A 22,739-nucleotide genomic window follows, 5' to 3' on the forward strand; every position below is an offset into this window, starting at 1 on the left:
TTATACTGGTATTATTAACTATTATTATAATTCATGAGTGATGAATCATGAAAATATAATTGTTTAACTACATTAATTTCCGGTTGGGCGCTAGCTGTTCTTCTCGCAGGCCGTAATCGAGGATAAGCACTGGGCGTCTGGGCAATCAATGGGCCATCCGGCCATTACTGAATAAATTATTTAGTCATGCAATGATCATCAAAAATAATGCTTCGTTTAGTAACCTCCATATCTTAAATCGTGTTACATTGTATAATATGATCTTTAAGGGCCCGTATTACAATCGTTAAACTAAGGTTAAACCACCGAATTCGGCCGGTAAAATCAGTAGGTTAGGCGTAACCGAGGTTTAAACTATTATTGTAAAACATTAAACAGGCCCTAAGGCGGATTGAACAATCATATCAATCCACCTTGTTTTCAGCTTAGCACAGAATAAATTAAATTGTTGATTAATATTATCAGCTATAAATAACAAATATTATCAAGGGAACAAGGTGTATTGATATCAATACACCTTGCAAGGGAAGAACTGACCTCAATCACGTCATCTACTTTCTAAAATGTTGACTGGTGGGTAATTTATGCATAAAGTACAATATTTATAATATTATTATCTTTAGATATCTCATCTATGATTATTATAAATATTTTATCACGAAGTTACTGCTTCTTTATCGCGGCACAATAGTACTTATAGACAAGAAGTTACATAGTTACAAAATATGTGTACTAAATACTAATCTATGCATTATTTTGCTTTGTTACAGTGATCAATACAATAGTGAAGTATTTATTATTTAATATTATTAACTATTTTAACATTTTATTCAAGGTTTTAAAGTTTTATTGTTTTGTTGACGATGTATTAATTGAACAGTGAACATTAACGAGTTCTGGATAACTACTAACTTGAAGACATGTCATGGCTCATAGACTTGGCCGGTAAAGCTGAACATTATCTGGATAAAATCGACCAGAACACAGCGGTAGTTTTACAACATCAAAAGGAAAAGCCACTGAAAGATGTTTTCAAGTATTTTTTTGGATTCAGTACATTCACTTAATAAAGTATATACATAATAGTATGGTTATTTTTTTCTTTTAAGAACACCGGTATCGGAAAATGTGTCGATTGAAATCGAAAATAAACCCATTACGTCTGTACCCAGTTCGCCTGCCACAAAGTCATTAATTAAGAAACCTAAAAGTGATTCTCGCATATCAGATGAGCATCTACTGCAGTATTTAAATAGTCATGATTCAACAATCCAATCTCAAGTTTGTTATAACCGTTTTCTGGCTTATAATTTATTATTTGAATCTAACAGTACGTAATTACACTTAGTATGAGGGTCAGTCTACTACTTACATTGATAATTCAATTGATCCAATATCCAAACCGTTGACCGAAGAAAATCATATGTTAAAAAGCGAAATAAGAACGTTAAATAATGAAATGTCATTATTGCAATACAAGTTGAAAACTGCAGATAAAGGTAATTACTTTTACCGAAGAATTTCCATTTAATATTCATTTTTTTTATACAATATAACTACTTACAGATATCAATCAAATATCAATGGAACTTGAAGTGAATAAAAGACATTCCGCTAATTTGGAAAAGGAACTGCAGGAAGCTCATATACAATTACGAAATGCTCAAGATGTAATGTTCCGGTTGAAAGAAAAATCTAAAACCCGAGATTCAGTAACTGGGGAAAATAATTTAGTTTCTGACAATAATTTAGTACATGAAAACCAAATTTTACAAAATGAAATATCAACGTTACTCAAAAGGTAAACCTAGTACCTTTTATTAATTAATAATATTTTAATAATTATTTATTATGTACAAAATGTGTTATTTCAAATTTAATTTGATTTATAAAATTAAAATATTCTAATATTGTGCAGAATTGAGGTGGATGAATTAAAGATTAATGATTTAACCTCAGAAAAATTAAATCTGGAAATGGCACTTAATAATATTCAATTTGAAAATAAAAACACTGTTAAAAAAGAAATATTAACAAACTTATCTAGTGAATGCAATACAATGACTGCATTCACCAAAACAAATTTGAACAATGTTGCCCTAAAATTAAAAGAATGTTTGAATGATTTAGAAATTGTTAATATACAAGCAACTGCTGATCAAGGGTAATAATTTTTATTTAATTTTTTGTCAATAATAACACTATTATCTTAATAATTTTTAAATTTTTTTAAAGCACTGTAAGCACTTCAGAATTAGAACGCTCAGACATATTAACCAAATTAAATGCCATGAAGAGTAATTTACTCTCTATTGATTGTGGATTACAGAAGTCACTACACGATCTTAGTGGTTTTAAAGAACGGCTTGCAAATATTGATTTAGAATCGTTTACAGATGATAGTTGTAATAATCATGCAGACATAACTAATGGTCAGGGAGTAATGAATGAGCAGATGTTATCACTTAAAAAGGCTGTGGCATGTAAACAAGCTGACCTAGAACAAGTATTAGCTGAAAATAATTCAATGGCAATAAGAATTGAGAGTTTAGAGGTATGATTTAAGAACAATATTTATGACAACATATTTTTAATATCTTATTTGTAAAACTATTCTTAAATAATTTTAGACAAGATTGAAAAAAGAGACAAATGTAATAATCAATGTTAATGATACGGATGATGGTAAGAATGTTTTTACTAATAATATTGTCACTATGATTATGCAACATAGATTTTGATTTTAGCTAAAGCCAAAGTGCCTCATTTCATGTTAGAAAAAGCATTTGATACTAGTGTAGCAAGAGGAGTTAAACGAGCTTATACCAGCCTAGATTCGTTTGGTTTAAGAACAGGAATGTATTTACGACGATATCCACTATTAAGAACTATATTATTTGTTTATGTGGTGAGTATTTTTCAATATAAATTACTGTCTACTTTATAAAGTTGTAATGGTTTTTATTTTAGTTTATATATAATTGAGTAAATAAAAATATTTTGTGGCATGTATTGTATATTATGATGTACAATATTACAGCATTTTTAGCTTCATTACTTAAATTCCGAAAATTAATCAAAATCATTTGAATAATTTAAATGAAAACAAAAAATACAATTTAAACTAGTTTAATTTTTTCTGTCATGTAATATTTATTAACAGTTTAAAAGCACAAGATATTGTCAACAATAATAACAAATTAATAATAAACAGCTTTGATTAATTCATATTTTCTATTTACACTTTACAATTTACAATTTAACATAATGATTGATACTTCTGTACAAATACAGAAATACACAAATATTTTTCTTTCTAAAATGTATATTAAAAATATGTGGGCGTTTTATATTATATTATTTTTTAATAGTAATGTACATGTTTCTTTAAAGTTAATATAAAAAAAAACAATGAAAACTGTTAAGTGGCCGTGTTGTCTTTGTCTGACAAACATAGCAAACTTGGATTCAGCTGAATCCATTTGTCTTGTTAGTTTTAATATAACAGTAAATTAACCTAATATCAAACTTAAAGATCATTTTCTGTGTTTGTACATTTGTTTTTTTTTTATAATATTTTAAGTAAGATTTTAGTTATAATATTTTAAGATTTAATATCTAATGTAAAATATTAGGTAAATCCTACATTTTCTGTAATATTAAAACCAACAACACAAAATGTATTCTGATGACTGCTGAGTGCAAATTTAACTTATTTAAGATGGAGATAACATATACTGCCTGTATGATCCTCTTAACCAATTTTAATAGGCATACAGTATTGAAAATATTTTATTACAGAGTTGTAATTGTTTTTAAAATATATATACCTACATTATCTATATTAATACATGCAACCAATTTTTCAGGTGATACTTCATTTGTGGGTGATGTTGATACTATTCTCTTATACTCCAGAGACCAATTAAAATTGCCTTCATACTTTATTATTACTGCAAACATCTATATAATATTCAAGTACTCTATTAAGCAAACACTCATATTATTATATTATTTAAATGTAATAATATTGATTATATCTATTGTTTCTATTTTATTTTTATTTTTGAATATCATTTATTTAGAATTATATATCAAGGAACAGTTTTATTAATTTATTTATTTTATTTACAATATTTCTATCCTTACATACTTATCATAATAATACTAAATCAGTTATTCCCATATCCAATTACGCTATACAATTTACCAATAATATTATTTTTTTAAGTAACATTAACACATTATAATATTATACAGACATCAAATAAATTGTAATATATTTATATCATACAATGATACCATTTGTTGACTTATATATGACAGGTTATTAATTATATTGAATATAGTGAGGCTTTGAAAATATAAATCAAACAATAATCATTATAACATTATTGTTATAGTAACCCTCGATCAAGCCTTTTATACTTGTCAATTAGATCTGTACAAGAGAAAAACAATTTAAAACTTAATTTTGGATGATATGCAAGTCGGAAACTGATGTAGGTATGATTGTCTAAAGTCTAAGTTATCAGTGTTGTCATTGGATTATACATTTTTTTTTGGTAGTATGTTTCAATTTTGTTTGATTGTCATTCAACATTCTTACTTTCCTGTGGGTCACATTGGTATAACATTTTTTTGGTAAAATTTATATGTATTGATAAGTGTAATACAATTTTAAAGCAAAAAATAAATAAATACAATTAGGTCTTTCTTAAAATATTCACATAATTATACTAAGTACATCTTAATTTTTACTTAAATAAATAATAACCTATCATAATAATATACTTCTATAAATTTTCTCTTTAAATTCCAAACTATATAATAAAAAATAAATTGTCTTAACAAAAGATTTAGAATTATATACATAAGAGTACACTCCGACTTTTGTTTATATTTTTATAATATGGTATTTATTCAATTTTAAAAACAATCTAAACCCGTAATGAGCAAAAAATAAAAATACAACTTGATAGCGTGCGACAACGGAAATGAAACGATAGGGTTATACAACTTCAGGTCCATTTAGATTGAACAGTACACAAACAGATTATGCTCGGTATTTCTGGATCACACAATTCCACTACTATGTATCTATCTGCATCGCATTATAAATCTTTGGAGGTAACTTCCATACTCACAACCATTTTTTTCTTTTATTATTATTTATAATTATTTAAGAATAAGACGTATATTAGATATATTATATATAGGTAGTAGGTACCATAATATACAATATTGAAAATTGGAATTTAACGATTAAATCCCAGGAGTAGCTACGGCCAAGACGGCGATGCGCCTATCAGAATATCCTAACTTATAAATGCTCATTGGTATTTGGTTTATTACACATTTAGTTCAGTCTAGATTATTAAATAGTAATACAAAATAATTTAGCAATTAAAATGTAATTTGTTCGTTATAAATATCACTGGTACGCGCGTATAGTAGTGTTGGAGGATATTTGTCTCTACCCGATGTTTCTATAACATAAACATACCTATGTACAATATATTATAGACCACAATTATATTTAATACTTAACAGTTAACACCGTCGCATGGTATAAACTATAATAATTATAATATAAACGAATACCTATACTACTACTACTACTACTTATAATAATAATAATAATAACATTTAAATGAATACCTAAATAAATAAAATTATAATATAATCGACCTATATATACAATAATTCCTTATCTTATGTGCGAGTGGTATGTGTGTGTTTGTGTGTGTGTTGTCTGTTTTACCGAAATTAGACTAAAAATCAACTCGATGTGACTGCAGTGACATTCTCCTCCTTCTCTTCCTCCTCATCATATAGGTACGATGACAAACTACTATTCCTCAGCAGCGGCTGATCTGACGTTCCTTTGCCTTTGTCTGTTCTGAAACTGCACCACTTTCCGGTGTAACGCAGACAGCTTGTGCTCCAATATTTGGTTGTGGTGAAACAGCGTCATCGTCTGGATGGCAACTAGCAACAGGGCTTGTCTCTTGCGTATTGCGTTCAATTGCTCTTCGGTTACCGCTGCCACCGCCTCCACATCTGATGATGAGGGTGATCCGTTATCCCGTCGCAGTAACCTCTTCATGTCATCCGGCTACAACAACATAAAACCAATAGTTAATACATTTATATGAGTACTGGCCACTGGGCATTGTATGTTATTTTGGTACCTATACAAGTATTTTACATTAAGACGCACATACCCCATGTATGTCATAACTTGAGACTTGAGCACTTATCCCTGTTGCCCAAATAAGATAATGTTAACTGGGATAAGTACTAGTACCATTAGTAGGTACCTAACTATAGTTTATAATAATTAAAAAAAAAAAAATGTATTATTTATATTTAATACATTCAATTTTTGTACCTAATTTTTACTACCTGCCTACAAATATTAATTAACGTCAAATTTATGTATCGAATTTTAAATGAGTTAATGATTGAAATTAAAATTTCAAAGCTCAAAGCTCAAAATTATAAAAAAAAACATCTTTAAAGAACTGTCCCGAGAAAAAGTTACTAACTTAGCTATATTATCTATAGAAAAAGGAATTGCTGATTTAAAAAGTAGGAAGGTTAATTTATAATACATTTTTATACTGCATAATAGGTACCAATACTATACTACTATATTTTAACCTAACCTACCTACTATATATATTTTATTGACATTAATTTATCAATATTATTATATTAAAACGTAATAAGTAGGTATTTGACGTGTTGTCTTATTAATTAATTTACTTATTCATATTGTTGTAGGTACAAATCACAAGGCACCATAGGTTTAATTCTGTTTGCGCCCTTGCCCCCTTTTACCTATATATCATATATAATATATGCAACTGACGATAATGACATTTTAGGCCCGACAATTTTACTCTGCCCTGATCCCCAGTAATCGTCAAGACGTTCCTGCGGATAGCCATCGATAAATCGTAAATTTACCAACGTTCAAATCAAATATTTGATGTCAAATTAGAATAGAGCAGCGCCGGAGTGGCCATGCGCGAACAAATTGAATTTGTATAACTACTGCTAAAATATTAAATGTTAAAAACTGAAGTCGTAAAACGATAGGAATTAGGAAATATTTTTACCGATCCTTTGCAAACGCTGAACCGCCATTAAAGATTTGAGATTTCACACAGTTGCGGATTTAGGGGAGGGGGTGCTTGGGATATATATTAATCACCCACTGTTCCGCATATTGAACTTTTTTTTTATTTTAAATTACCTACTTAGATGTCAGTTGTCACGTAGAACTACTGTTAAATAAAGTACAGATGTAACCTATACCTAACTATTACCAAAAAATAGGTTAATTTTGTTTTCACTCCGAAGTTGTTCTTTATAAGTAGGTACCTACTTATAAATAAATATATATAAACAAATTCTAGATCCACGATCCGCCACTGATTTCATACCATGTAAATAATTGTGTAAACATGTTTATATTTTAAATATAATATTAAATAATAGCTAGGTACTGTATAAATTTACTGCTATATTCTTCACTGTATACTTGTATATAAAATATAGTTAAGTTATACTAGTTATAGTACCTATTGTAATTATTGTAATGAGCTATTAATTAGTAATGTACAAATTAGCGACGTTGAAAATTTACCTTTAATGCTGAAGCGTAGGAGGTATTTCTTTTATTGCTAAACGTTGAATTTCGATTCCTTAGACAAGGGGTCCATTGATGGTTAGTTCGAACATCTGTAAATAAAAATATTTTTCATTTCACAATATTCTTTATTTTATTTCATTCATTGCATTAATTAATGGTACTCATAACTTAAAAGTATAAGCAATGATGTTCTCTCAGTTTTTTGAAATTCATTATACCAAGCTGTCGAGTGCCTGGAAGGCTGTAGCCATATCAATATTTTCCAATTTTTTAATGGTTAATAGGAGGTGAAGTTAATTACATTTTCTTAAAAAAACGAGTTAAATAAGTTGACAGATGCCAGATGAATGATGATTCTTTCTATTATTTCCGCCGTAGTCACATTATTCCAAAATTAACCCAAGATTAATAGAGTGTAAAACACTATAGCGACTGATTCGTATACCAGATTTTGGATTTTCAAAGATTACAACAATTTCAATCAACACTAATTAATAGGTACCTATAGTCGATGTTGTACGAGAGTTTCTGTATAGGTTTTATTTAATTAAGTGATAATTCTATGGCTACTGGGAAACAAAGTAATGAATAGATTAATTTTCCGGTTCCCTTTTGGTACCGCCAAATGTTAAAAACAATAAGTAATTGCAAACATAGCCTTGAGAGGGCAATATTCAACGATAAAGAAATCATAATCAAATCTATGAACTGTTCTTCATTTTTGTTTTTTTATGAACTGTATTTCTGTATATTCCCTATGTAATTTTAAATTCATTCGTATGAGTAGATAAATACTGATCTTTGATTACGTTTTTGTAGTTAAACTAATATCTTATAAGTTATAATACTATAATAATAGATAAATTATTGTTGATAAGTTGAATAATAAGACTGCACTATTTATATGAGCATAGACGCATTTGGAAAGTAAGACTGTGGGAAAAGAAAAACATTCTTCACCCCTCAAAAAAAAAACATCAGTCACCTCAAAAAAAATTTTTATATATAATATAATTCTATAAAATTGAAAAAATAATAAATGAGATCGTTTAGTAGTGACCAGCTATTATATTTATTGACCAGCATTTATTATGGTGTTGTTATCAGTTTTCAGCAATGATGAGTAAGTGGTTGCCAGTAGGTATAATTCATAATTTTATTACGAATCCAAGTGTGTGCAAAATAATAAATGTTAACAATATACAATTGAATAATCGTTGCATGATATTATATTTATATTGTACACACACGTGCGTTACATATTATGCACCATATATCCATATACATACGTCATATGCAATTATGCAAGTACACGCATTATATACCACTTACGTCATGCAACTACCAATGCAATTACCTACAAAAAACGTTAATATTGTGTACGTCATGCGTTTTAAATAACAATAAATTATGCGTGTTGAGAATGGAAAGGTGGGGTGCAAAATAATGAAAATGTAGAGTATTTTTAGACGAAACTTTTCTTCTTCGCTAATATTTTAAACGCGTAAAACGATTTTTAGCCACTAGTCCAATCAAGATGGATTTACATTTCCATTTAAAGACCACTAAAGATAAATGCGTATCAACATTTTTAGAAAAATAGTCGGAAAATTAAAATGAAAACAGTAGTTATAGGTTGTCAGGTTGTAAGTTTAAAATAGAAGTTAATATAAGATTATATTCCTACTCACTACTGCAGTGTACTACACATGTGTGAAACAAGAGGAAAATATTACAGTAGTGGTTTTGAATTGATAACAATTAAAAATAATTAAATATAGGATGAAAAATGCTTGACAGTTTTCAAAATCAAAATAACAAATTTAAACATAATTATATGTGGGTATGGTATTAATTTATGGTATAAGTAGGTATAGGTTAAAATATATACCTACTAAGCTTTCAATGTATGATTTGTATTTATTTTATTATTTTATAAATATTCAAATGTTTAAAACTACATTCATCCCAGGTCCTCATCGAATTTTTTTTGTTCTGTTTTGCATACTAATCGAGATAAGTATTACTTGAACTGTTATCAGTTTACTACATACGCATCTAAACATTATACATTTGAAGAAAATAATTTATGTAAGCCAAATGTTAGGAATATACTATCTTGTTAAATTTATATTGTTGTCACTTTTCAAGAATAATAGCGCATACAATATGAAAACAACATCTTCCTAAAATAAATGATATTCGCAAATGTATAATAAAATATATAAGGTCTACTATATGTATTTGTCGATTGAACCTGACCTGTTTGATGAGGTAAAATTAATTCTTTTTTGTGTATTATAAATATTTTTAAATTTTGCAATTGAGCCAACAGACAAAAAAACAGGTGCTCGAGGCCTACGTTTGGGATAATTTAAATATCTAACTTCAAAATATGAACACAAAATTGTTTTCGGATATATAAATATATTTTATAGTAAGCTTAAAAACTATTTGATTGACGTAGGTATAATTTATTTATATTTATTTATTTCAGCCAAATCAATTACATTAGTAATACCTAGCTGATACGAATACTAACTGAGCTTATATCTGGTATACGGAGTTCATCGATATTGCAATTCGTTTTATCGTCAGTTTTTAAATAATGTATACGTATCACGTATATATAGTGATGTAAAAATACGGTATTTCATTTTATTTTTGTATTATATGTGTAATGTGTATCACATTTTGTATATTATAATAATTGTATGTATTATACCGTATTATATACATTTTATACGATATAAAAATAAAATCTTGTAGATATGTAAATTTGAAATTACATATAAAATTTAAACTTGATTAAGTACTCAACCATTGTCTATTTCCCATTTGAAAATTGAATCGTATTAATAAAAATTAATAAAATTATAAAAATAAAAATTTGTTCATTAAGCAAAAATGCATAAAATGTCAGTGTTGATTTGTAATAATTGTTTTTGTAAAATTAATTAATTATACGTATACAATACAGTGGATACGTATATTATAATCAAATGATTATGTATAATTATGCACATATAATATAATAAATACAAAAACAAACAAAAATATTTTGTCATTTTGCCTGTAGGTTGTGCTTCTAACCTAACCTATATATAGCTAATGTATCTGATGTGCTACGAGCCGCGATCAGGCAGAAAGTATGAAAAGAATATTATTCGAAAATTATAATGAATTAAGATGAGTAAGGCTGTTTGATTTAGGTATACATACCGTCGGCCTTGTATCTAGGTATTTGGTTATCAACCGGCACGTGCACTTCATAATGCAGTTGCACATACGAGTAGGTACCTCAGGAAATGTACCAGATCACCAATTAATTTACTATTTACACCCAGAGATAAGTTTCGTTCCCGTTCGTTATAATTGTTCAACTTTTAATTTTTGAATTGTCTATTTCGTCTTTGATACTAGGTATGTGGCTGACATATTCATATGAAAGTATAAACCGGCATAATGGCATAATCAGGGACGATCTCAAAAAAAAATCATAGGGGGTGAATACTTCAAAATTGCCGACTAAAATTTGAAATTCAAAATTTTTGTTAACTATTAAGTTATTTTTAGTTACAATATGCTATACATTTATAATATTTCTTTATTACCTTATTTTCCAATGTGTGTTTAAATTAAATTTGAAGTTGAAACTTAGAAATACCCAACTTATTATTTTTAATTTATATCAGAATGAAATAACATCAACAAACATAATATGAAATAGGTAATAAATAATAATTATAATTCATCACTTGTTATTATTGTTGCCAAATCATTATCTACATTATAAGAATCGTCCTCTTCTATCATAACCTATATAAATATAAAATAATCTCAATATTTGTATTTGCATAAAATGTAGGTATAGGTACCTAATTATTTACCAATGGTTTTAATCTAATTATTAAAAAATTTCATTCAATTTAATAAAAAATATTAGATTCTGAGTGAAACGAGATATGTACAATATTTTTAAAATCTATATCTTTTATATCTATATTAATTAATCTATCTACTTATAATCTATATTTCGTATATTATAAAAGTGATGAACCATATTATGTAGATATAAGATATTTTAAGCCTTGGGAAGGTTTTAAATGAAAAATTACAATTTACAACTCGTGGTACTTTCAAAGCCTTGTACCGGAAAATAACTTGCGAAGTAAGCACAATTATTAAAATACCGAATAAGGTGTACAACAGGAACAGACTGCTGTCAACTACAGTTGCACGGATATCAAACACACACATTATATACGATACAAGATAATCGGTAATATTCGTCTGTTTCTTTGAAACGTGATTATCGCGTATTTTGGATATCCCACTCGATTTTCACTCGATAACGTATTATAATCGCCCGCCTCAACCGTCGCCACATGCTGTTAGATCATATTATAGTAATATAGTATATGATCTAAGGCCGTATACCCACATTGCTTAAATGCGATGACGGATGAAAGAAATATAGGTACGGTTTATCGATTTTCTACTGTATATGCATGATATAATATTATTAGGTATATCGTTATAAGTATGCGTGTTATGTTATGAGCCATTCATTAGGTTTTTATCTTCTGTCGACTGCCGATTCCCGCAGTCTCGATGTACTTTTGCGAATCCGCTTCATAACCCATTACGAAAATATTGAGTTAAAACAATATTAACATTTAAACAATTTATTTGATTTTCCTTTCCTCGTCTTAAAAAAATTACTTTAATTCAGGTGGAAATAAATTCCATTTTGCCGACTGAAAATAAAATATTGCCGAGTGGGGGGGGGGGGGGGTGTAACACCCCCCCATGACCCATCTCCGGTTCGTCCCTGGCATAATCAACTACAACTCAACTTAATCAATGTCTTCCAAAACCTTAAAAACAGCAAAATGAACTGACAAAAAATATATAGGTACTATATAGGTACATCCATTTATCAAAACAATGTTTTAGTTTAATAATATATAATACTAAATTCAACGTTCACTCATATTTATTCTCAACATTTTCTGACTTCTGTTATCAATATATATATAAGCCACTCACTCCGCTCACTCATTCATCGTTCATCTCAAAAAACTACATAAGAAAAGATTTTCTGATTTCGCATTTAAATGAGGTGGTCAAACAGGGATCTTGAGATTGGAGGTTAAAATTCGAATGAGTAGTTCATTAGTTATTAAAATGTTTGTATATTACGGATAATAGTCTTTAAAAATGGTTTTACATAAATATATACAATAGACGTAAAATTGGATCTAGTATTTACTATTTATGAACTATTTTTACAAATTATTAATATTGATAGATTAACAATAATGCCTACAATTTTCAAATCCCCATAACCATATGGACCATATCTTATAAACCCATTATTATGGACGTTTTATCCTTAAAACACAAAGTTAAAGTACTCAAAAACTAGTCGTAAAAATGTTGATTTTCATAAGCCAAAAATTTCGGAAAAATTATTTACTGCAGTAAATATACATGTATAATTTATTGTTGAATAGGGGTGTTCTAATTTAAAAATCAGAAGGTTGTACCTCCACAGGACACTCCTTAAGTAATACAAAAAATATGATATCAAAATATATTTATAAAAATCAGATTTTGAATAACTGCATTATTAAAAAAAGAAAAATGGAGTGGCATGCTTGGTGAATCACTCTACAACGTACATGGGAGATGGATATTTATTTTAGAAAATATTTAATAAAAAAATAAGCAATTCTGGTGAATGATAGATAATATAGATGACTGATGAAGTGACTACACATTTATGAAACTTGACGATCGCCATGAAAACGTTTCGATAAAAGTTTATTTTCAAGAAGTCAAGAACTGCAGAATCTATAATTATACGAGTATAACAATTTATTTATTTTTTTATTATTAATTTAATACGTCTTATCGGTTATCTGCGATAGTGTTTATCACCATACATCAAGTACCTATTTAAAAAAAATACAATATAGGTAGGTAGCTCATATTTCTTATTGAGATAATGATAACCTGTATTAAGCTGTATATTTGTATATTGTATACGATCCTCTAATGGTGCGAGTTGAATAGTTTATATCAAAATTTAGAACAAATTTTGAGTACAAAAGAATACATACATTATTATTCTAATAAAACATTAGATTGTACCTACCTATAATAGAAGGTTGACATTACCATAATATAGTTTATAAGTTATACGTATTATATAAGAATTTTATTCGTATAATAATTATTGTAATCTGTTAGTCATAAAATGATAAAGTTTTAATGCATGTTTGAATAACCGTTAATGTTATAAATGTGTTTTATACTTATATACCTAGTTATTCATAAGAATGTCAACAATGTAAGTACAACAATAACGAGATATTTGCATTGTTTAAAATATACAACGTTCAAGGTACCCACATAGTTATAAATTTGTTTTTAAATTTAAAAAGTAAATAAAAACGTGTCAAAGTGTAGAAAAACTAAAATGTAATAATTTTTTTTATTAAACGAAATCCCTATAGGTACTAATAATACTTATTTATTTATAGCTCATTCTTGTGTAAGACATGAGTGAATAATACTCAATAGTAATTGAAAATAAAAATGGATTATTAATTTACAATGCATTGTTAAAATGCAATTCTAGTAAGTTTTAAGATTTATATATTAGCAGACAAAACCACGTTAGTGTCTAGACAGAAATGCAGAATTTTCTGTACACAACAGGTTTCTTATAAGGATAAATGTATAATACTTAGGTCATAAAATTTGATGCTTCGTAGAACATATTTCTTGTAGTTATATTACAATTTCGTATTGCATTCAACTTTTATGATGGCACAAAGAAATGTATTTTTGAATTATTAATAAAATAAATACATTTTAAGAATAAAATATATATACACAATGCACTTAATGCACTTAATACATTTTATTGACGAAAGAAAACCTATAAAACCTAATCTTTAAAACTTAAAAGTAATCCTTGGAATGCCATTTTTATTCATACCTAATATAAAATAGTTGTATATACTATACTTGAATATTATTAAGATAAGTTTATAATTTATATCAAGATGTTCAAATATTAAAAAGAAAACTTAACGATAAAAATATATTTTGATTACATTTATAAGATATAATATTATATACATAGTAATAATCATACATAATATTATATTAATTTTATTTAACTGCGATTTAATATTTACTAAAATTAAAATAAATAAGAACGTTTGGATAGTATAAACACTGAAAACTTAATGCATAGTCACGTAATATACAGGGTGATTCACCAAGTATATGCTAAATATAGATAAATGGGAGTGGGCATTACTTGGTGAATCAACCTGGTATCCTATATAGGCATTTAGGTACAACTACCAAGTACCAATTATATTTTAAAAATCTTCAAAACAATTTTATATATCATTATAAGTAACTTATATAGGTATACTTTAGGTACTTAGTATATCTACTCTAAATTATATTTATGGGTATATTACGTAGGTTAGATTAGGGGTTAGGATAGTATTGATTTTTTTACTTCGACAGTACATTTTAGAAAATATTATTCAAATGCAGTAATATAATACAATTTTAATTTTAATTTTGATGAATAATTTTAAAAAAGATAATTCGACAGTAGACCACACAATTTATTATATACATATAGGTATAAATACATGGGTTGTATTAGTTTATAAGATAAACTAACAAGTTTCTCAATATTTATGCATAATAAATATTATATTATATAAGTACCTATAGAAAAATGTAAAAAAAAAAAATAGTTTTATAACTAGTTTTTATTTCTAGAACCTATTCCCTATAATTTTCTAAAATCGTCAAAATATAGGTTGTATTAATTTTTACGAAAACAAGTAGGTTCATAATATGAGTATATTATTATATAACATATTAAAAAATAATAACAAAGATACGCCTTATTATTTAAAACAGGTCAACAAACTGAACTAACAATTTATAATAGCAAGGTGTATAAGAACTACGAAAACTAAACCATAGACAAAAGAACTGTGGAACGTGATTTGCATGTTTTAATAGTATTGCAGGTGCTGAGACTCTAAGACACATTTTAATTGATATACTACGATCGATAAAATATAATATAGCACTCCGCATGGTTTCTATTTTGATATTGATGCAGATTCATCACCTCGAATTAAGGTAAACGAAGCCTATCAGCTTTGCTTAAACTTTTATATAACGCAGTGAAACTGGAAAAGACATAATTGTAAACACTGTAGATGAGTTTTTCTAATTATGTTGCACGATAATATGATTACGCCTACAATGGATTACATATTTACTTACATAATAATATTATTATTTGTAAATAAATGTTTTTTCGAAGATTTGAGTTTCACGAATTCGGTTTAAGTTCACATTGAAATCAAATGAATACATTCCAAACCACATATTATATACATATATGTATATTATGCATGAGTTACTAATCTGAAGTATATAGTATAGGTACCTATAATAATAACAATAACAGGCTAGGTTGAAATCATAAATCAATAAAATTGTGACGATAGATACAAAATTATTGATAACTATACCTATTTGTTGAACGATTTATAATTATTAATTTATTTGTGATGCTGACGTAATGTCCATCAGTATAATATGAATATATCATTATATAGTACACGGGCATTATTATACAGGAAATATTATACAAATAAATTATATCGATAGGAAAATAGTGTTAATCGCCTTGCAGAATTTACTACACATACGTGTGCGATTAAACTTTTTGATCATATAATAAAAAAATAAAAAACCTCGTCACCTAATGTTATAATAATAATATTCCGCACGTGTAACTCGACGCCGCGGCGCAAGTTGTAAAAAGTTTTACGGCGCAAAAATAACACGTGCACGAGCAGATTTTATTACATGTACGTAATATTGTAATAACTTATTATTTTTTTTTTTTTTTTTTTTTTATTGGGTAACCCGCGGCAACATAGGCCATTGGGTGTGGGGAGGGCACTGTAGGTTTTATATTGGGTAGGTTGATACACGTGTGTTGTGTTTGGCAGAATTTCTAATGGGGCACCCGTAGGTTTCTGCCGTGCCCCGGGGTGGGGGGATGGCGGCACTTGTTCTCCGGACACCGTGACTTGCACGGAGAAAAATGCCGCCCAGTGGTCGAGGATCGAACTCGGACCGGCTGTGCCGAATCCGTCGCGTTGACCGCTCGGCCATAACTTATTATTATTATACCGTATATGTACGAGTATGGGTGCAACTATTATAGCAAACACACATTAGTCATTTCAAAATAAACAATTTAAGCATAACCGCGTGTCCGACGACAATTTGGCAACCGGATGCCGCCGCTGCTGTCGTTGTTGCATTCGCAGTTACAATATCAGCGAATATCACAAGCTTTTTTTTCACATGCATTTCCGTCCAATTCACTACAACTCTGCGGTGGCTTGGGTGGCTATACCTCTACAAATATTTTCATAATCCCCCGCTCAAATAATAATTGTAGCCACGGAAAATGTTTATTTCAACGAGGCAAACATTAGCCAGGAACGAGTATGCAGAGTACCTATTGCTACGAGACTGTTTATCAAATTTGACTACCTAGTGATAGAGATGTTTCAAATTTATTAGAAGATGATGATAATATATTGTATTTTAATAAATATAAAATATTAATTAATACAATAAATTAGAATCTGTTAGTTAAAATATAATATGCATATACAAATATTAACGTTAATTTATATTTATTATAAAAATATAAACCCACTTATAAGATGATGTAAATGGTGTAGGGAAAATTTTCACACAGATAAAATATGAAGGCTTTAGGCTACAACAGCCCCCCTCCAAAAAAAAAAAAATTTGATCCTAGTTGCTCCTCTATGAAGTACAGCTCTAGTGTACGCATATTGAAATATGAGCATAACATAAATAAATTATTGCACGCATAAAGGCGTCGTCGTATATAATATTATACAGAGTTTTGCTCTCAGTTTTCACGTGTCATCGGCCGCTGACAAAATAGTAATATAACAACAACAATAATAATAATAATAACCAGAAGAACAGCCGGTCAACCACCCGCCCGCCAGCCCACCCCCGTAACAATCGCACGTATTTCGCAATTTTGCAGCAGCGTGGGGGGCGAGGAGGACACGACGATGAGCGGTCGGTGGGGGGAGGTGTGCGTACGGGTTTGGTGACCGCGGCAGTCGCGCCACGTGCGACCTTCGAACCGACGCCGCCGCAGCGCGGATTCCCCCGACAAAGAAAGGCGTGTCCCTGTAGCACAAATCGTCGTTTATATAAAAAAAAAAACATACATAATATTATAAATGCGGGTGTGCGTGTGCGTTCGGGTACACCGTGCCGGTATAGTAATATTACGATATAATATCATTTTCGTCCCGTGCGACTGTTGTAGTTGTAGAAGTAAAATACTAACGGGAAAAGACGAATGAAAGAGGCTAAGAGCGATAAAAACATTTGTAATAATAATATAACGAGATAATGAGAGATCTGATAAAGCGCGTGGCGTAGGTGTAGTTGATTTTAGTTAGTAGTCGTCGTCGTCGTCGTCGTCGATATCATTATGGCCGTGAAACGTATAATTATTATTTATTCGAAAACGATATCACGTTATTCACGGTGGAAGAAAAAACGGCTAACGGCAAATTACCGTAATTAAATATCTACGGCGGGGAGCAGCCTTGGTCGGTCTGCAAAAACGACGAACGGGAGACGACGGACGGTCGTTTAAAAAAAGCAGCCCAGCGCCAGCACGTGAAGGGGTTCGAGCAAGCTCCACGTGCGACCCGCGCTTGCACACGCTCGCGAGTCACTACGGCGCGCGGAGGCGGTGGGAGGGTTACGGGCTGGTGAACGTCACGGCGACCCCTCGGCAACGGCGCCGCCGTGGCCGCTTTACGCACACGTGTCGATTGTTCTTCGTGTACATACTTTCTACCTTTTTGGCTATACATCGGCCTCGTAATAATGTAATAATAAACACGAGCGGCGCGCGTGTGTGTGCAAAAACTCCGAGAGAGACCGTGCGCGACGACCTCGCTACCCGCTACACAACCACCACCACAACAACAATAACAAACTATATGCGGATAATTTGTTTATCCGCCTCAACACCAAAACGATAATAAATAATACACAAAACAAACAATGCTATCCAGTATACGGCATAGTACTGCCATCATAATATAGGTATACATTGTGTAATGATAGAAAATGTAGAGGAAAAAAGTCCTGGGATAGTGGAATAAAATCTGGGTTAGGGTTTTTTTAAATTTTTTAGGTTCGCGTAAAATGTAATATTTAAATGTTTTGTAGATAATAATTTAGTTTACTATGTAGGTGTATCACCAAAACAGCTAAATCAATCTATTACATAATATATAAACAATCGTATTACTCCTTTTACTTAATTATATTATATACCGGACATTTTCACCACGGACTTTTTATGCTTCAAACTATTTGGTAGTTATACTTGGGAGCAAACTATAATAATATAAAATTTAAAAAATGTATTATTTATATTATACAGGTCTAATGTAACTTAAATCTTAATATTTTGTGGAGCGATAAATGAATTGTTTAATTTTTGTCCGACATTAGCTTTTGACTTTTGGAGCTGTAAGAAATAAAAATGCTTCAATCTTCAACTTTGAAGTTTGTTTCTGGTAGAAAATTTTACTTCGTTTTAAAAAATGTCTAAAACATTTAAACATATTTGGAGTAAAATAAGGGGAAAAGAGGAATTTTTACTCTAAACCGTAAAATTCCGTCAAAACGGATTAAGATTTGATGTGCTATTTATAGACATTTAAAATGTTCTACTTTTAGTCTTTTTTTCGATTTATGTATGATACAATTTTGTTTGTGAGTAAAATAGCTTGAACATTATAATATAGAAAATATTCATTAACTTCAAAATATACAAAAATATGCAAAAATGAATACATTTTATTTTATTTAGGGTGTTTGGAAACTTGTAATTTTTAATCAAAATTAACAAATCTGCAATAAATAAAATTATACATATTTATATACAAATCCATGCTCTACTTATAATAGTTATTACTTTATAAATATATAATGAAATATTCTTACTCCTTAGAAAACATATTAACAAAATATAAGCTAATCGATGGTGTTCACTGAGAATCTTTTTTTGTGCAATGATTAATCATTGATTCAAATTTAAGAGCTTAACACATCCATTAGTCATAAACTCATAACTCATAACAGTGACACGGTACTCGATGACGATAGACTCGACCCAACTATACAGCAGAGCGACATCTCCGGTTTCTCTAACTATATTATAGCTATCAAATATTCTGAAAGTGTAATTTTCTTTTCTGCAACACGTGTGCATAAAGCATTTTTTTTTATTTTTTTTTTTTGATTGTTTTAACCCTTTTTATTACTCGCTAAAGGTTAGTTAGGTTGTTTTATTGCCGGCTCGGCCGGTTCTAAGCTAATTTTGCTCGGCCTGCATAGCTATTTCATATCTGAATTTTATAATTAGTTTTCAAAATAATGTAATATAATACTATTAATACTACAGTGTGATAATTAATATTTTAAAATATTTCAAGCTTTCAGTTTTATAGTCTTTTCTCCACCAATACTTTATTATTGGATTTTTTTCCTGAATTCCCGGATGCCGGATGGTAACACAATACTGAATAATATTATACTATATTATACAATTAAACCTATACACTATAATGTAGGTATTTAAATATTACTCAACAGCTCAACGATAATATTACATAATATCGGAACCACGTGAAAATAAAATATATACAATATGATATTATGCTATTATAGTACATATTATAATATGCACATTGCACACTCGATAGTATAATACCTAAACCTAAATGATAATAATATTAATATGTATGTGCATCGCATCATTACAATTATACACGCACACGCATTGTGCGTAGCAAAAACCTTCGCCAGTACTACAATATAACGGTGGCGTCGACGGTCGTATAATGTATACAATTTTTTTTAAAAATATTTCAGAGTATAAAGGAACGTTGCACACGCGACGACCCGGATGCACACACACGCGCATGCGCGCGCCACATGGACACACGCACACTCGACCGACGACCGCTCTTGGGATCGTATTGCCGAAATTCGGTGACGTCACGGCTTTGTGTTCCACGTGGGGCCACGTGTAGCGAAACGCATTCTCGTTGGACCGATCGGGAGGGGGCGGGAGGGGAAGACCGATGGGCGCGATGGCCGGTTTTTCGCGAACACCGTGACGAGTTGATAAAAGGAGACGGTGATGACCTCCTTACAGAAACGCAGGAAAGAAAACAACACACATTATTATTATTATGTATAGGAGGACACCTATGCCTACATACCTACACCGACTGCGACTGCAGCTGTACAACACGACGGTGCACCGCGTGCCAGTGAACTTATGTCGTTTTATATGTACGCGTACCGGGTTTATGTTTATTAATAAAAAAAATAAAATAACGTACGCTGAGCCCGCGATATAATATACTGTGCAATGTCAAAGTGTACAAAACGTATTTTACAGCTCTTCGCTGATATTCGCTGATATTTGCGATACATTATTTTAAATTATAACTTTTATAAAAAGCCTCTCATACCGATGTTTACAGTTTTGATCGAACGTTTCATAAACGAAAACGCATAAAAGTAAAATGCGGATCGTGCCAGTTGAAAAATTAAAAAAAAAAGAGGGAATTTCATTCTATATATAAAATTGGATTGACTGTATATATTTTTATGACATTATTATATAATATTATAACGTCATGTTGTGCAAGTTAGATGTGTTTATTGTGTTTTCATCGAATGTAATACTAGCACACAAAAAAATATATATTATTTTCTTGCAAACAAAAAAATACTAAAAAACACTTGTGAACCGTATACGAAAATTACACACAATTAAAAGTCGCATGTGCCCATCAAATTATCATTTACAGAATATATTCCAATAAATGGCGAAAAACATGACGACTCATCATTGACAGTTAGTACATTATATAATATATACTATATTACTATAATATTGAAGTATACAATATGACGTATTGAACAAAATTTAATATTATATTATATGTATACAGTACACTGCGTCACTTCAAATTTTCAATGCAATTGATTATCCTTATATTATTAATTATATATCATTATTATACTACGCCCATCATTCGCGAGATGACGCTATAATGGTTAACAAATTTGGCTTAATATTATCAGTAATTCTTATACCAACATTATTTTTAAATCTATCATTATTCATTATATTATTATCACATCGGAATGAAAACGGGAAATAAACGAAATAAAAATTACCAATTTTCCAAGATCCGCATGATAATTATTAGTGTATTTAAAAAAACGTATAGACGGCCAGGCAGGTACCAATAAAAGTTATTTTTGGTGTAGCAGTTTATTAAAAAATGAAATGTTTCAAATATGTGGTGACTGGGGCATATAACGAAAAATTAATTAATGCCAAAGCAAAATGCCCAACTATCTCTCAGGTTACCAGAACTTACCTACTATTATTGGCCTCTTTATTAAGATATATTGTATCCTATTATTACTATGACATAAAGGAATTATTTTATCAAGTATAGAATTAATTTCTTATTACGATTTAAGTATTGACATTTCAAAAACTATTTCGAGCATAGTTCGCATTTTATGTGTATACATCATTAATACAATAAATTGTTTTAAACATTCTTAGAACAATAATTATTAATACCAAATACTACAAACTATAACAAAACTTGGTACGTTGTTCATAAAATTAGAGAAATTGTGTTTTTAATTTATATAATGATAATAATTAAATTAAAAAATAAATTTGTGTTACAATAAAACTTTAAAAAAATAGATAGGTAAAGACGAAGATAAAGACAAGGTAAATACTATACTACCTACCTACTATTATACTATGGCACGCTACTACCGCAGCATACTATACTTATAGCCCATGCCCTATAGGTAC

The 22,739-nt window shown here is 29.5% G+C and overlaps 2 protein-coding genes across 4 annotated transcripts in view; one reads left to right on the forward strand and one right to left on the reverse strand.

Moving 5' to 3' along the window:
- LOC132943855 (golgin-84) lies at positions 1-4,114 on the forward strand. 3 transcript variants are annotated; one of them, XM_061012983.1, is made up of 10 exons: positions 1-573; positions 881-1,036; positions 1,110-1,281; positions 1,349-1,499; positions 1,567-1,801; positions 1,919-2,164; positions 2,236-2,554; positions 2,631-2,685; positions 2,748-2,908; positions 3,870-4,114. In XM_061012983.1, exons 2-10 carry the CDS (start codon positions 921-923, stop codon positions 3,927-3,929), a joined length of 1,515 nt encoding a protein of 504 aa, XP_060868966.1. In that variant the 5' UTR covers positions 1-573; positions 881-920; the 3' UTR covers positions 3,930-4,114. The 3 variants fall into 3 exon arrangements, with proteins under 3 accessions (XP_060868966.1, XP_060868964.1, XP_060868965.1); XM_061012981.1 differs by lacking the exon at positions 1-573 and adding an exon at positions 582-789; XM_061012982.1 differs by lacking the exon at positions 1-573 and adding an exon at positions 582-784.
- The window catches only part of LOC132943857 (uncharacterized), a 26,825-nt gene continuing 7,199 nt past the window's right edge, over positions 3,114-22,739 (reverse strand). The window contains exons 3-4 of the mRNA XM_061012986.1: positions 7,658-7,752; positions 3,114-6,118 (exon numbers count right to left, since the gene is read on the reverse strand). Coding sequence (XP_060868969.1) covers positions 5,855-6,118; positions 7,658-7,752 — 359 coding nt within the window. The 3' untranslated portion in view covers positions 3,114-5,854. The remainder of the gene's footprint in view (positions 6,119-7,657; positions 7,753-22,739) is intronic.

The sequence above is a fragment of the Metopolophium dirhodum genome, chromosome 4, assembly GCF_019925205.1.
Source record: "Metopolophium dirhodum isolate CAU chromosome 4, ASM1992520v1, whole genome shotgun sequence".
Lineage (NCBI taxonomy): Eukaryota > Metazoa > Arthropoda > Insecta > Hemiptera > Aphididae > Metopolophium > Metopolophium dirhodum.

Bases quoted from the DNA above. Each gene is read 5' to 3' on its own strand.
- LOC132943855 (XM_061012983.1), top strand. From the start codon at position 921: ATGTCATGGCTCATAGACTTGGCCGGTAAAGCTGAACATTATCTGGAT. The intron at 1,500-1,566 runs GTAATTACTTTT...AACTACTTACAG, and splicing joins GTTGAAAACTGCAGATAAAG to ATATCAATCAAATATCAATG. The intron at 2,555-2,630 runs GTATGATTTAAG...AAATAATTTTAG, and splicing joins TAAGAATTGAGAGTTTAGAG to ACAAGATTGAAAAAAGAGAC.